We start from the raw sequence: 12,875 nt of genomic DNA, 5'->3' as shown, positions 1-12,875 counted from the left end.
TTTTCAAGGTCATCTTTAATAAATGATATATAATCTGAAGGGTCTAAAAGAATGGGATTAAATTTACCACTCACAGAAACGAGAGTAACATTATAAATTCCGCTAACTGTTAAATTTAATTCACAACTATTATTCGAAATAATATTGATAATTGACATTTTTATTACGATTAAAAATATGGTAAAGCGTTATTTTCCAGTGATAAATAAAACTAGAATAAGATTACCTCAAGAATTCATAAATTCAACGAATAAGAAATTCATTCATGTTATAAATTTCAGTGTTTTCAGAAAATATGAGTCAATGTCATATTCATCATCGGGTTATATTTCACTTCATTCAAATTTAGTTCAATCAAACCCATATAATGACCATTTCATAAGATTTTCAGATGGTATTAAAAATGTAATTGATAGATTAAAATATGAACAGATTGACAATATCGAATTTTTGGAATTTTGGTTTAAATATCCTGATGGAAAAAAGATTGAAGTTAAAGATAAAGCTGATACTATAACAAAAACAATTACAATGACCGATCCAGATAGTGGGGAACAAAAAGAAATAAAACAAACGATAGAAACTGGTGAAAGGTCAATTATTATTGATTATGATTCAAAGGATTATTATTCAATAATGTTAATGCTTGAATATTAAATGCCTTAACAAAGAATTTTTCAAGTGATATTTTATATTCATCAACTATTTTATTATAAATATCATTATATGTTAAATGAAGTTCAGTTGTTGTTCCGTTCTTTGATATCTTAATTGTGCTAATATCCTTTATAGGATTTATTTTTGCAACTGTTCCGCAGCATGAAACCTCATCATCTATGAAAAATTGAATCTTAACGTCTGAATCTTGAACATCACAAAGAATGGCGATAATGTGAATTAATGATTCATAAGGTAAAATAATTAAACCGGATTGATCAATTAAATTTATTATTGAATCATAATTATCAGTTATTATATCACGGTAAATTTTCATTAATTCAGAATTAATGTCTATTTTATATGGCGCATTGCGACTGGAATCGTATATTCCTGGGTTCTCGATGTTTGATGAAAGAGGTGGGGGTATGTTGGATATGTGGGGATTTCAACAGGTTCTTTACCGGGTTCAGATAAAATGATTGGGTCTCCATTCTCATGGTTTTCTTCATTCTCCTCATTCTTCGGTAAGTCACGAGTTAATAAATTTGGTTGAGTTGCTGACCTTGTTAATTCAGGGCTAACATTAACTTTAACATTTTGAATAATTCGTGATTTATCATCATTTACGTTATAACCAACCGTAATCTCTGCTTTTGCGTTAGTGTTCTTTTGACTTGTGAAACGTCTTCTCATTTATAATTGAATAAAAAAAGAAAAATATATTTAAAGTTTTATTTAGTTGTTACGGTAATATCCCAAGGTTCATCATTGTTTGCTTATACTTTCTTTGTAACTGCACCAATTATGTTATTGATATTGCTTTGAGTTTCTTCCAGTCTTATTTTATCATTTACAATATCTTTAATCATTTCATTACATGCATTCTTAAAACCATCTGATTTTTCTAATTTACGTCTATCACTTTCTTTAATTAAATCAAAGTTATAACCTTGTTGAGAATAAAGTGGTTTCTTTATCAATTCCTTGAACGCTTCTGCAAGTGAAGATGAAGAAATTCTTGCCACTTGAATTGGTTTAAATTCTGCTTTCATTGCTTCTTTCTGTTCATTGAACACTGGATCGAATAAAGCAACTTTAAAGAATTTCTTAGCTGGAATTTCAGGTCTCAAATTTGCATATTGACCATCAAACTGATTAACATATCGTGGTAATCCATCCGGTCCTTCTTCAATAGCGTTTAATTCTTCATTGAAATAAGAATATGGATTATGACGGTATGAATTAATTGGACCATGTTCACCTTCTCCAATGTATTGTTTAACAGCTTTTCCATTTTCATCAAATTGCATAGGATAACATTCATTATATGCTTTACGTTTAGGATAATCAGATACAGTTAATTTGTAACCATTTATGACTTTAATATTACCTCGACCATCAGTAACGAAAACTTCATTTATACCATCAGGTTTTCCATTTGGACCTGTAATGTCTGCTTCATGTGCTTCCCAATTTGGACCATGACGTTTGGCATATGCTTGAGCTTCTGGTAATGTTAAAACGTTTCTCATTTGTTTAACATCTTTTTGAAGACCAGCAACAATATGAACTAATTCTTTCATTCCGTCTGGAACTTTCATAGTTCTATTATACACACACCCCTTTTTGTTTGTCCCTTGTTTTAATGGAACCTGTAAAAGATTTGCTATTTCTGTCATGTTTAATTATAAATAAAAAATAAAAATTAATTATAAAAAGTTAATCAAATTTAACACATCCTTTATTTAAATCAACTATTATTTTTCCATGTTCACCTAATTGCTGATATTGTGTGTAAAGTTCATTAATGCTCATTGGTAAATTCACTTGATAAAGCATAACGTTCAACTGTTGACGACTAAAACCACTGAAAATGAAAAGTGTTGATAGATTTGATTTAATGTTTGTGCTTAATGCTTTGAAGTATTGAACAGCCATGAAGAATGAACACTGAATGTGTCGACATTGAGTTAATAACTGATTAAAATATGATTTCTCATTTGTTATTAGTTTTGATTTCACCGCATCATCTAGAAAAATGAGTGAATGCAAAAATTCTCTATCAAAATTTGAAATAGAAAGTGTTTCAAATAATTCATCCCGTTGTTTATCAATAATTTTATCCTCTAATCCTTGCTTCTTGATTGTATTATATAATTCTTTATACATTAAAAAGTTTTTTAAATAATCTTCTGCTTCTTCTTGTGATAAATAAATAATTGGAATTTTGATTAAATGCTTTAAAGATTCAAATGTATCATCTGAAGGTGAACCTGAACGGTTGATATAAATTAACACATGTGAATGGGGGAAGTGTTAGCAATAATGATAATTTGTTTTAATATCGTTAATGTTTTACCTTTATTTTGTTTACCAATTGCTGCAGTGATTGAATTTAAGTAACATTCAGAATATGGAATTTTCATTAATTTTTCCTTAGATAGAGCATTTCTATTATCACTCAATGCTTCATTAATCATATCATCTACGTATGTATTATATACTCCCGCTAATTCTTCAGAATTTAAATCCATTTAATCAAAAATAAATTTATAATTTTATACATTTCTATTCATCAATATTTCATCATATGAACTTCTATACTGTGGTGGTGTACCTGTTGGATGATATTTCAAACCTTCATCCGGTGTCCATGTCCAATACGTAGTCCTAGTAAACCAAACCTGAGGAGGATTTGTCACCTTTGAACAGTAAGTGTCATTTACACCCTGAATGATTGGATAAGCTTTCACTTGTACTGTAACTTGTGAGTTGAAAGTTTCTAATCCATCAAAGAATATACCCGCTCCATCACGTTGAACTGGAATAGTGCATAAGAATGAAGTTTGGTCTTTCCATGTTCTAGCTAATGGTGTGCCATCATCATCATTCAGTGGTCTAGTTAATGAGTCCTCGTATTTCTGTGCATTCATTCACTCCATCTAAATCAGAAGCTTGAAGCATACGTGTAAAGAATATGTCACCCACTGTGGTCATCGCTTGATCGGGGAAGTTTCTGGAATCTATAGTGACCTGAAGACCTCGAAGCATTGGATTTTCTAAAACTGTTCTTTGCATTGCATTCTTCGGAAATGCTAACACAACATCTGTAACATTATGAAGAGCGTATGAGAAATCTGAGCTAATACCTTCAGGAGTGATGCAACCTCCATTTAGTGAACGAACGTCAATATGTTGAGCTGGAATCATGAATGGATCTTCCTTACTGAATAAACGTGGTATTGCTTTAACTGATTCTTCAATTAAACCGTATCCTGGTGTAATACATTTATCCTCTAAAACTTCCATCTTTGTGCATGAAATAATAACGTCATCAACTGTTGCGTCAGCAGATGTAGCGGCTAAGCTTGTAATTAATTTGGTAGGAAGTCCGATTTGTTGGAATTTGCGATCATATTTATAAACATGATTCATAATCTTTTCATAATTTTCATCAGTTATCTTTTCATAAACGTAATTTTGTAAATCAGCAACTCTTAACGGGTCAACCTGACAAAATACTAAAGTATCCCTGAAAACATAATATTTAAGAATGATTTCACCAAATGATTTAGGATAATCATCGAACGCCTGAAATGCTAACAAATCATTTACCGGAATAATCATATCAAAAGTGATATCAACTTCTTCATTTGCTTTCTTGAAAACTTCTGAAGGGTCAATATATTTACCACATACTGAGTTATCATATTTTTGAACATTATTATATAACGAATGAACAAACTTTTTAACTTTCCTTTCTGATTTTGGTTTATATGTTGCAAATGCGAAAGATTCACGGGCGCAATCCATCTGAAGATAACCGGCATCACCTCTTTCGGTTTCTACTTCTAATTGTTTAAAGCTTTGATTTGATGATTTATAACCAACGAATAAACGCATGCATTTAAAAGCGGCATCACATGTGAAAGCTTTATTTGAAACTAGAGTTGCTTTAACTTTGCGTTTAATATATGTGTCACCTAATTGGTTCACATCATGAGCGGATTTGTAATTCTTAAATGAGTTTGTTTATCATCAAAATATGGAGCATCAGAGTCATAGCATGAACTTTCAAGTTCTCTATAATATCTTCTACCGTCATTCTTTGCGAATATTTCATTTATCTTTTCGAATGAATGAAACACATTTCCATTAATGGTTTAGTGTTTGGCACCAAATAGTTAGTCGTCATTTATTATTAAATAAAAAATCAAAATTAAAATATGAAAATGAATTTTTAATTTTAATGAAATAATCAACTATGGCTGCAGGATTCTTTAAGAAACTGTGGGATAAAGTAAAAAGAGGAGCGCATAAAGTTTGGGAAACAATGAAGAAAGGAGCAAATTGGATATTTAAGAATAAAGAAGCAATTAGTGACGTTGCTGAATCAATAACACCAAAAGCTGCCCCAATAAGAGAAATTTAAATAAAGGAGAAAAAGTTTATCAAAGACTACAACCAATACTAAGATAAAAATAATTTTATTTTTCCACTATTTACCCCCTATTTTATTAAGTATTCCTTCAGCAATTCCACCAATTGCGTTACCTGCTTGTGCTCCCATCGCCGGATTACCTGCTTTAGTACCTAATACTCCACCTATGATAGTTCCTGCCGTTTTCGCTACTGGTGCCAAAAAGTTTGCAACAGGTTTAATAACCTTTTTATAAACCCAACCTGCAGCTTTCTTAATTCCATCCCATAATTTTTTAAAGAATCCTGCCGCCATTTCTGATTTAATATTAATTAAAAAATATATTTCATCACTTATATTCTAATTTTTATTTAATGATAAATGAAACCGATTTTAAAAATAAATGAAACAGAGGAGAAGAAATAAATGAAAGTGAAAATGTTCAACAAAAAATAAACGTTGTTAAACCAATTACTGAAATAAAAATTTTTTCATCTGTTGATGAATTTAATGACTATTATGCTAATAATAAAAAATTATTTGAAGAATTGACAACATGTAAATTGAATAAAATGTTTAAAGTTGATGGATTCAAAATTTCAAAAATAAAAGGAGTGGTTAGTTTGAAATCTATTCCTCAATCAAGAATCACCTCATTAATGAAAATTGATGATTTAACAAAAAGAATAGAAATTATTGAAGAGCGAATAAATCAAATTATTGATTTCATAAATCATGACTCGTTGAGCCCGGGTCCTTAAAGCTCATCACTGAGTTCAAGGTTATATTCATCAAATATTTCATTATTAAATGCAACTTCTGCTAGTTTATTTTTTTTTCAATACGATCATTTGAAAGTCTATCGTTTAATTTTTTCTGAAGTTTTTCATTTTCTAGTTCTGAAACTTTATTTGGATGATATTTAAACCCGTTAAATTCTTTTTCCTCAGTTTTGATCATTAATTTACAAAGAACTTTTGTGGTTGAAATTCGTTTAAACCATTTATCATTAATATTTGTTATATATTCAATATCTGGAATTAATTCCCAAATTTTTGCATTTTCAATTAATTTATTATCAAATGCAAAAGCAATAAGTTTAATATTAAACTTACCTTTATAATATAAACTTTCTACATAATCATCGAAATAAACATCTACTTGTTTAACATTTTCAAGAACTGGTGAAAGAGCATCCACTCATTTTCATACAAATTAAAAAAATAAATTATTCAAAAATGTAAGACATGAATTTTTAAAGTTTATTTTTTTATTTTTTTTATTTTTTTTATTTCATTATGTATGGGTTGAGTGTAAATGTCTTACAATTTTGAAAATTTTTTAAATCTTGATTTATTCAAAAACGTAAGAATAAAAACCGTAAGAATCATACATTTTTTACTTCATATGTTAAAAAAAATGATACAAAATCGCTCGATATTGTATGAATTCTTACGTTTACAAAAAAAGTCACAAAACCCGCATCATATACTACTAGCTCAATAATAGAAAAATTGTTTTAACTTATTAGAGTTGTTCGCCTATTATAAAACATTTCCAGTGATTATATGTTTAAAACTTTTTTATTTTATTAGAATTCAAACAAATCAAAAATAAAGATATTTTATATTGTATACGTGTAAACTATTCAAACAATTTAAATTTTGTTAGTATTGCGTCAATAATTTTGGAAAATTTTTTTCTATTGTAAAGCGGAAGGAATTATTGAATCTCTTCCTTTCCTTGTAAACTTAAAAATAGACAATATAATAAGCAGAGACAAGAAAGCAAACAGTGTTATTATGATGAAATCAATAGGAATTGAGATTTCATTGGAAAAAACACCTTTTTTGTTTTCAAAATGAGCATCAACGAATTGATACTTAGCGCCTTTGCCTTTAAGAGCTATTTCCATAGTATCTGGGGTAAATACGGTCTCCGGGTGTATTGTGCAGTTACCAAGTGAGTTAATAAGAGTTCCAGATCCGTAATTATTTCCAGAAACGACGTTGATCAATTTCGCTGTTCCGCTGGAGATCGCTATCACTGGACCATGCTCTGCCGTGTTTTTAGAAAAATTCGAGTTGGTAACCTTAACGGTGCCCCCTTTCATTTGGATGCATCCCCCTGCAACAATTGCATTATTTTTCTTAAAAAGTGACACGTCGATTTCGATGTCTGAGTCAAAAGCATTTATTGCAGTACCGTGACTAGCTGTGTTATTAAAGAATACGGTATTCGATATTATTGACTGAGAACTATATGATAGTATGTTCCCTGCGGTCGCTTTATTGTTTATAAAGTCGGATTTCGAATTCTTCAAATAAATGAAAGAATTCTCTGTTTGCTTCAATTGATCGTCTATCCGACATATGCACTTTGTGATGTTGATATTATTGTGTTTAGAACTCGTTTCTATGAAATGAAAGCCACAAATTTTGCTTTTGAGCGATTTAACACCATCAAATGTGACTGATGTTGTATTAAATATGTTCAACATCGAGGAATTCGAATCATTCGATGTGATTTTGGCAAATTTTGCATCAATAAATTTGAAAATCGAATGATTATATATAGAAGCGAAGAAAACGCTTGAATATGATTGAACTTTGTCAATCCTAATGAATTCGAACTCTGACGTTCCATTATATAGTGTAAATAATGGAAAATAACTTTGAATATTTCGCATTCGTATTTTTGAAGCTCCAACTGAAGGATTTCTATTATGGGAATATAATATGCCATGTAATGAGCTGTCTGTGATATTTATTTCATTCATTGTAATAACTCCATCGTCAATATCAATTAAATTTTTATTTGATCTATGTTTATGAATTGATAAGGCGTCTATCGTCACTGATGAAGTATCTGTTGTTAATACTGTGCAATTCGAAGATGTAAATGCGTTATCTGTTAAATTAACATCATTTTCTCGAGAAGAAAGGAGAAATGTAGATTCTGAAACGAAATTTACTTCGGAATTAACAATCTGAACAAGACAACCAACTGATGCATTGATTATTGTCTTTGATTGGATATATTCAAATTTTGAAGATTTAATTAAGACTTCTGATTGTTTAAATGAAACAATTGTACCATTTTTATGAGAAATATGATGGAAATTTAGGTGTTTTGCGGTGAAATTATTTGCAATAAAAATGAAAATTGGGAAATTATTAGTAAGTGATTCAGATATTGTTACTTTAGGGACTATTGTAGTTCCTCCTTGTATGTTGACTATGTTGTTTCGGCAATTTTTGAAAGACATTTTGTTGAAATTCACTACAGAACTTTCTGCGTATAAAAATGGTATCGAAAAGTTAATTATTGTAGGATTTTTAAAAGTAATATTCTTATCTTTTACAAAAAGTAAGTGTGTTTCGCTAGATACGTTTTTTGGTGGATAAATCTTTGTTTCATTCCCTTTTATCGTAAAACTTTTTGCTTTCGTTGCATTTAGCATCGTAAATAATTGATCTGAAAGGTCATCTATAATAATATTTTGTCGAATATATAGAATATCATTGTCTGAGAGTTCATTTTGAATTTTTGGACGATTATCGGTTGTAGTTGTACCATTGGTAATGTTATCTGGTTCAAAATATATAGTTTTACTGTTAGAAAAAATCAAAAATAAAAAAATCATCAAAAAATTACTTACGATTATTGTAAGCAGACCCTAAATAAAATTATACCTATCAAATGCGGCATCTTGCTATATTATTCTTTGATAATCAGAAATTCGTTGAATATTTTAATTTTGGTTGGGAAAATAAAAATATAAAATTTAGAATTGTTTATTTGAGTCATAAAACTTGGTGGGATAAATAGGCTTATATTTTGTATTTGAACGATATGATTGACAATGAGGAAACTTGAAAACATCAAATTTTATAGACCTTCTACAAACTGATTATTTTACATTGGCATATTGGAAAAAAGAACATAAATATGGATCCCTCTGAATTCATAAAGCAAATAAAATAAAAGGCTACTCACCAAAATTCAATCGGCCAAATAAAGAAATTAAACCATATAGGTTCAAAATTCTAGATATATTATTGATTTTAAGATATTTTCTCCCATGAAACATGGATGGATAAAAAATTAATTTGAATTCAAAACCCGTATCGTAAGTTTTTGAGATGTCCTTTGTAGAAAATTTGCATATAATGATTAAATAACGTGTAATTCTGGCGCTTTCTGCCCATGGTCATTTTTTAGGAAACGAAAATCGAGCCTGACCAATCGATTTATCCACAAGACAATTGGAATTTAAGTTGTAAATTTAGAGATAATAGGCATGATGTGTAAATAAATTTTAAAATCATACGTTGTGTAAATAAAACAAAAAAACAAAATTGAATAGTTATCTTTTTGAGAAGATTTATCCATTTCGTATTAGTCTCAAAATATGATAGATAGATGATAGATATCGAAAATTTTTGATTCGATTATGCCTAAATTTGATTTTATCAAATTGTTTCAAGATTATAGATTACCATATATGCAATCAAATTAAAAGAAATAGCTTGAAAAATTTGCCGAATTTTGTTAATTCAAATCTTGATTTTACTCTGAATTTTAAATGGAATATGGTCTTTCATTGAATTACTATTCAATACAATTTTTAACAGAATATTGTTATATGATATGTATAGATGAGTTTTTAAAGATAAAATAAAAAGTGACAAATTGTATTTTTTATGATCATAACACCAGATTCATGATTTAAATAACTTTTCTACAAAATAACAATTTTGAATTTGACCAGTCAAATTCAACTTTTTATAAAATCAAAATGCAATCAAGCAGTATTGTACTCGTGTGCGCTGATATCCAAAACGAGGATATGACATTCGGCTCCGGACTTGTTGTCGAGGTACAATTCGAAGGAGGCATCCCTGTTCAATCAAATCCAATTCACGGAACAAAGCACATGCCAATCAACCAACATCTTTCAGTCGCTATGCCACTTACAGCTGAGGCATTGATTGTTAGCCTTAGCCGCATGGTTGGTGTCACTCCAGAGCCAATTGGTCGTCTCCGTATTCCACTTTCTGAGATCCAGTGTGATGGTCAGGCCATCAACAAGGTCAATATACCATGCAACCAAGGCAATGAGTTCGCAACCCTCTCATTATACGTCAATGTTCAGCAGAGACCACTCATTACAGAGAATTTGGAGCAACCAGGTTTGCTTGCCCAGCCACATGCTGTCCAGCAGCCAACAATGTTCCCACAAGCTGGCCCATCAATGATGCCACCATGCGCTCCAGAATACATGGCTCCACCTGCCACAGGAATGTATTCTCCATGCGTTGCTGGCCTCTACATGCCACCAAGCCCAGGCATGTTCCCTCCAGATGCTCAACCAGTCTATTAAATATCTGCGGTGATGTTAGGTTATATTATTTGATAGAAATAAAATAAGATTTTCGATTACAATTTATTGATTCGTTTTTTCATACACATGGAACTGGCATATGTATATCTGAAACTTTATAAATACATTCAGATAAATAAAATTTCAATTATTGGATGTTTTCATCACGTGTATGAATAGTATTTGATATAAAACTTATTGGTAATAAAAATAGATAAGCTAATACGATATCAATTGTTTACTAAAAAACATTTTATACATCAACATGAAATTGCAGCTATATATGCAATATGTTGAAGTTTGTTAAATGTATTTTAGCAAAATCGTTGTATAAAAATGATAAAATTAATGTCATCGAAGATCAATGCATAACAAATATAACATCATTCTTGTCAGTAGTTAAAAATGAAACTTGTATATTATGTGTGTTTTATGCGATATCAAATTACTGTTTTAATTGTAGAAATAAGGAATAAAAATATTTAAATTTGGAATTGAATTCTTTGCTTTAAGAATAATTTGAGGCTATAGAGTATTGCAAATTTGTTTTTCAGTAAATTACTCTTCAATAAATGAAAATTAATGTGGGAAAAAAATTATCAATCATTTAGAGATGATTTGATTATGAATGAACTGTGTTTCATCTAATATCAAATGGAGTTAATGAGAAAAATTGATTATCTGAATAATTTTGCAGAAATTGATCAATTTCATGTTTAGAATCACTATGTGATTACATTAATGCGTGGAAACTCGCTGTTGCAGTTACAACTGTTATTCCGTACATGTAATGATTTACTGGAATTGAGATTCGCTAAAACAAATAATTTTTATCAAAGATAAAACAAAATGTGACAGAAAAAAATATTCAGAAAAATTGTTATGGATGAAGAATTGAGATCATCTTCGTTCGCAGAGAACAATGATGATGAGCTCGTAGTTATTGACCAAAAGAAACACGATATATCCGAGAGAATTACATTCGGATCATCATTTCTTGATGTTCAACTTTTATCTCTCTTTGATTACTTCGTATTCCTGTTAATATTGGTAGTAATGGCCTTAATTATATTCATACCATTCATTAACACCAAATTTTCGGAGCATTCTACAGCAGTTCATACTAATAAAGAAGTTGAATCGTTAAGTATATTTTACTTCATTAATCTCGAAGCCAAGTTTGATACATATTCAATATACATGCAAGTTCAAAGAGCAAATGTTAATGAAACCGTTCAAGTCCCGATGAAAAATAATTTTTCAATCAGTTTCACTCAGTTGCAAACCATGCCAAACGACATAAGATATAAAACTACTAACGAAACACTCTATTTCAAATACGGAAGAGAGCTTTCAGAGCAGTTTTTCATTCAATCTGGCAAAAATCAACAAATTGACAAACTTCAAATTACAATGGAATCATCCATAAGTCTTGGACATATCAAATCTGTTAGTATTGCTTTCCTCGGAGTAATTGGAATCACAAAATTTATGTCAATTCTGCAGCTTGTTTTAATTGCTTGCCCGATTATACTTATCCTAGACGATTTAATATCTACTGCCTGTGGAAAACCACAAAAACAAACACCAATTCAAATAATTTTCCTTGTTTGTTTGATTTTTGCGACAAATCCACTTAGTCTCTTCTCAGTTTCGTTTGATAATGTAACAGCAATCATTATTTTTAGCAGTATTTTCTTGTTTGCGTTGAGATATTATTCTATTTACGTTGTTTCCGCTTTTTGTGGTAATACCCCATCATTTGTTAGAAAGGCTATTCTTTTATTATCAGCAGGATGCTTATTATGCGATTCTACCATTAATTATCAAGATCATATTAGATATATCAGATATGACACTGATTTTAACCCACAAATGATCATATCAATGGTTCTAGAGCTTGTATACTTCTGTCTTATATTTGGATCCCTCGCATACGGTGAATACAAACCAAATCAGAAACCTTTCCTCGTTTTGATATCAGCAATGTTTTCTATTCAAGCTCTTTTTGTTTTTCTATCAAAAATGGGAAGTGTTTTCTTCAACAACATTCTTGGATTCGTTCTTTGTTTTGTTTTGTATCATATTAACATGTTTGTTTCGTTATTCCTCGGAAATCTCACTATTATTCCTGCAGATCCATTAGTTGTTGCTGCAAGAACTGATGAACATCCTTCAAATGTTGAAAATACTCTCATTAATTTGTAAATTATATTTATTCTTTCGATTTTGTTTGAAAGTATAATAAAATGTTTCTTTTTTTACGGATATATAGTTTAATTTAAATTTAACAAATAACTAATTCAATAAAATGTGAAATTTTTATCAAAATAGAGTTCAATACGCTTCAGTGAATAATATATCAGCGTAACTATAGTGCACACGAACATTTTTGCTTAAAGTTCCTTA

At 29.8% G+C, this 12,875-nt stretch overlaps 5 protein-coding genes and 2 pseudogenes across 7 annotated transcripts, besides 1 other annotated feature; 2 read left to right on the top strand and 5 right to left on the bottom strand.

The window, feature by feature from the left end:
* Positions 1 to 3,080: part of a mobile genetic element that runs on past the window's edge.
* Positions 615 to 1,353, bottom strand: TVAGG3_0374060 (annotated as a pseudogene). Its single transcript has one exon. A coding segment is annotated over exon 1 (739 nt).
* TVAGG3_0374050 (uncharacterized protein) lies at positions 1,437 to 2,261 on the bottom strand (the record flags this gene model as incomplete). The annotated part of the gene is made up of 1 exon (XM_051231878.1): positions 1,437 to 2,261. The coding sequence occupies one exon, from the start codon at positions 2,259 to 2,261 to the stop codon at positions 1,437 to 1,439; it is 825 nt and encodes a 274-aa protein (XP_051101608.1).
* A 138-nt stretch (positions 3,081 to 3,218) lies between the features above and the next one.
* Positions 3,219 to 4,855, bottom strand: TVAGG3_0374030 (annotated as a pseudogene). Its single transcript has one exon. A coding segment is annotated over exon 1 (1,637 nt).
* A 303-nt stretch (positions 4,856 to 5,158) lies between these two features.
* Positions 5,159 to 5,395, bottom strand: TVAGG3_0374020 (N-acetylmuramoyl-l-alanine amidase family; the record flags this gene model as incomplete). The annotated part of the gene is made up of 1 exon (XM_051231877.1): positions 5,159 to 5,395. One exon carries the CDS (start codon positions 5,393 to 5,395, stop codon positions 5,159 to 5,161), a length of 237 nt encoding a protein of 78 aa, XP_051101607.1.
* A 1,324-nt stretch (positions 5,396 to 6,719) lies between these two features.
* TVAGG3_0374010 (uncharacterized protein) lies at positions 6,720 to 8,715 on the bottom strand (the record flags this gene model as incomplete). The annotated part of the gene is made up of 1 exon (XM_001314285.1): positions 6,783 to 8,348. The coding sequence occupies one exon, from the start codon at positions 8,346 to 8,348 to the stop codon at positions 6,783 to 6,785; it is 1,566 nt and encodes a 521-aa protein (XP_001314303.1).
* Positions 8,716 to 9,881: 1,166 nt separating this feature from the next.
* TVAGG3_0374000 (uncharacterized protein) lies at positions 9,882 to 10,528 on the top strand (the record flags this gene model as incomplete). Its single annotated transcript, XM_001314284.2, has 1 exon — positions 9,882 to 10,466. One exon carries the CDS (start codon positions 9,882 to 9,884, stop codon positions 10,464 to 10,466), a length of 585 nt encoding a protein of 194 aa, XP_001314302.1.
* Positions 10,529 to 11,337: 809 nt separating this feature from the next.
* On the top strand, positions 11,338 to 12,734 carry TVAGG3_0373990 (uncharacterized protein; the record flags this gene model as incomplete). The annotated part of the gene is made up of 1 exon (XM_001314283.1): positions 11,349 to 12,674. The coding sequence occupies one exon, from the start codon at positions 11,349 to 11,351 to the stop codon at positions 12,672 to 12,674; it is 1,326 nt and encodes a 441-aa protein (XP_001314301.1).
* Positions 12,735 to 12,875: the final 141 nt, after the last annotated feature.

Source organism: Trichomonas vaginalis, chromosome V (assembly GCF_026262505.1).
Source record: "Trichomonas vaginalis G3 chromosome V, whole genome shotgun sequence".
NCBI classification, from domain to species: Eukaryota; Parabasalia; order Trichomonadida; family Trichomonadidae; genus Trichomonas; species Trichomonas vaginalis.
Note: the sequence above shows the minus strand (reverse complement) of the source record. Positions and strands in the feature narration are given on the sequence as shown.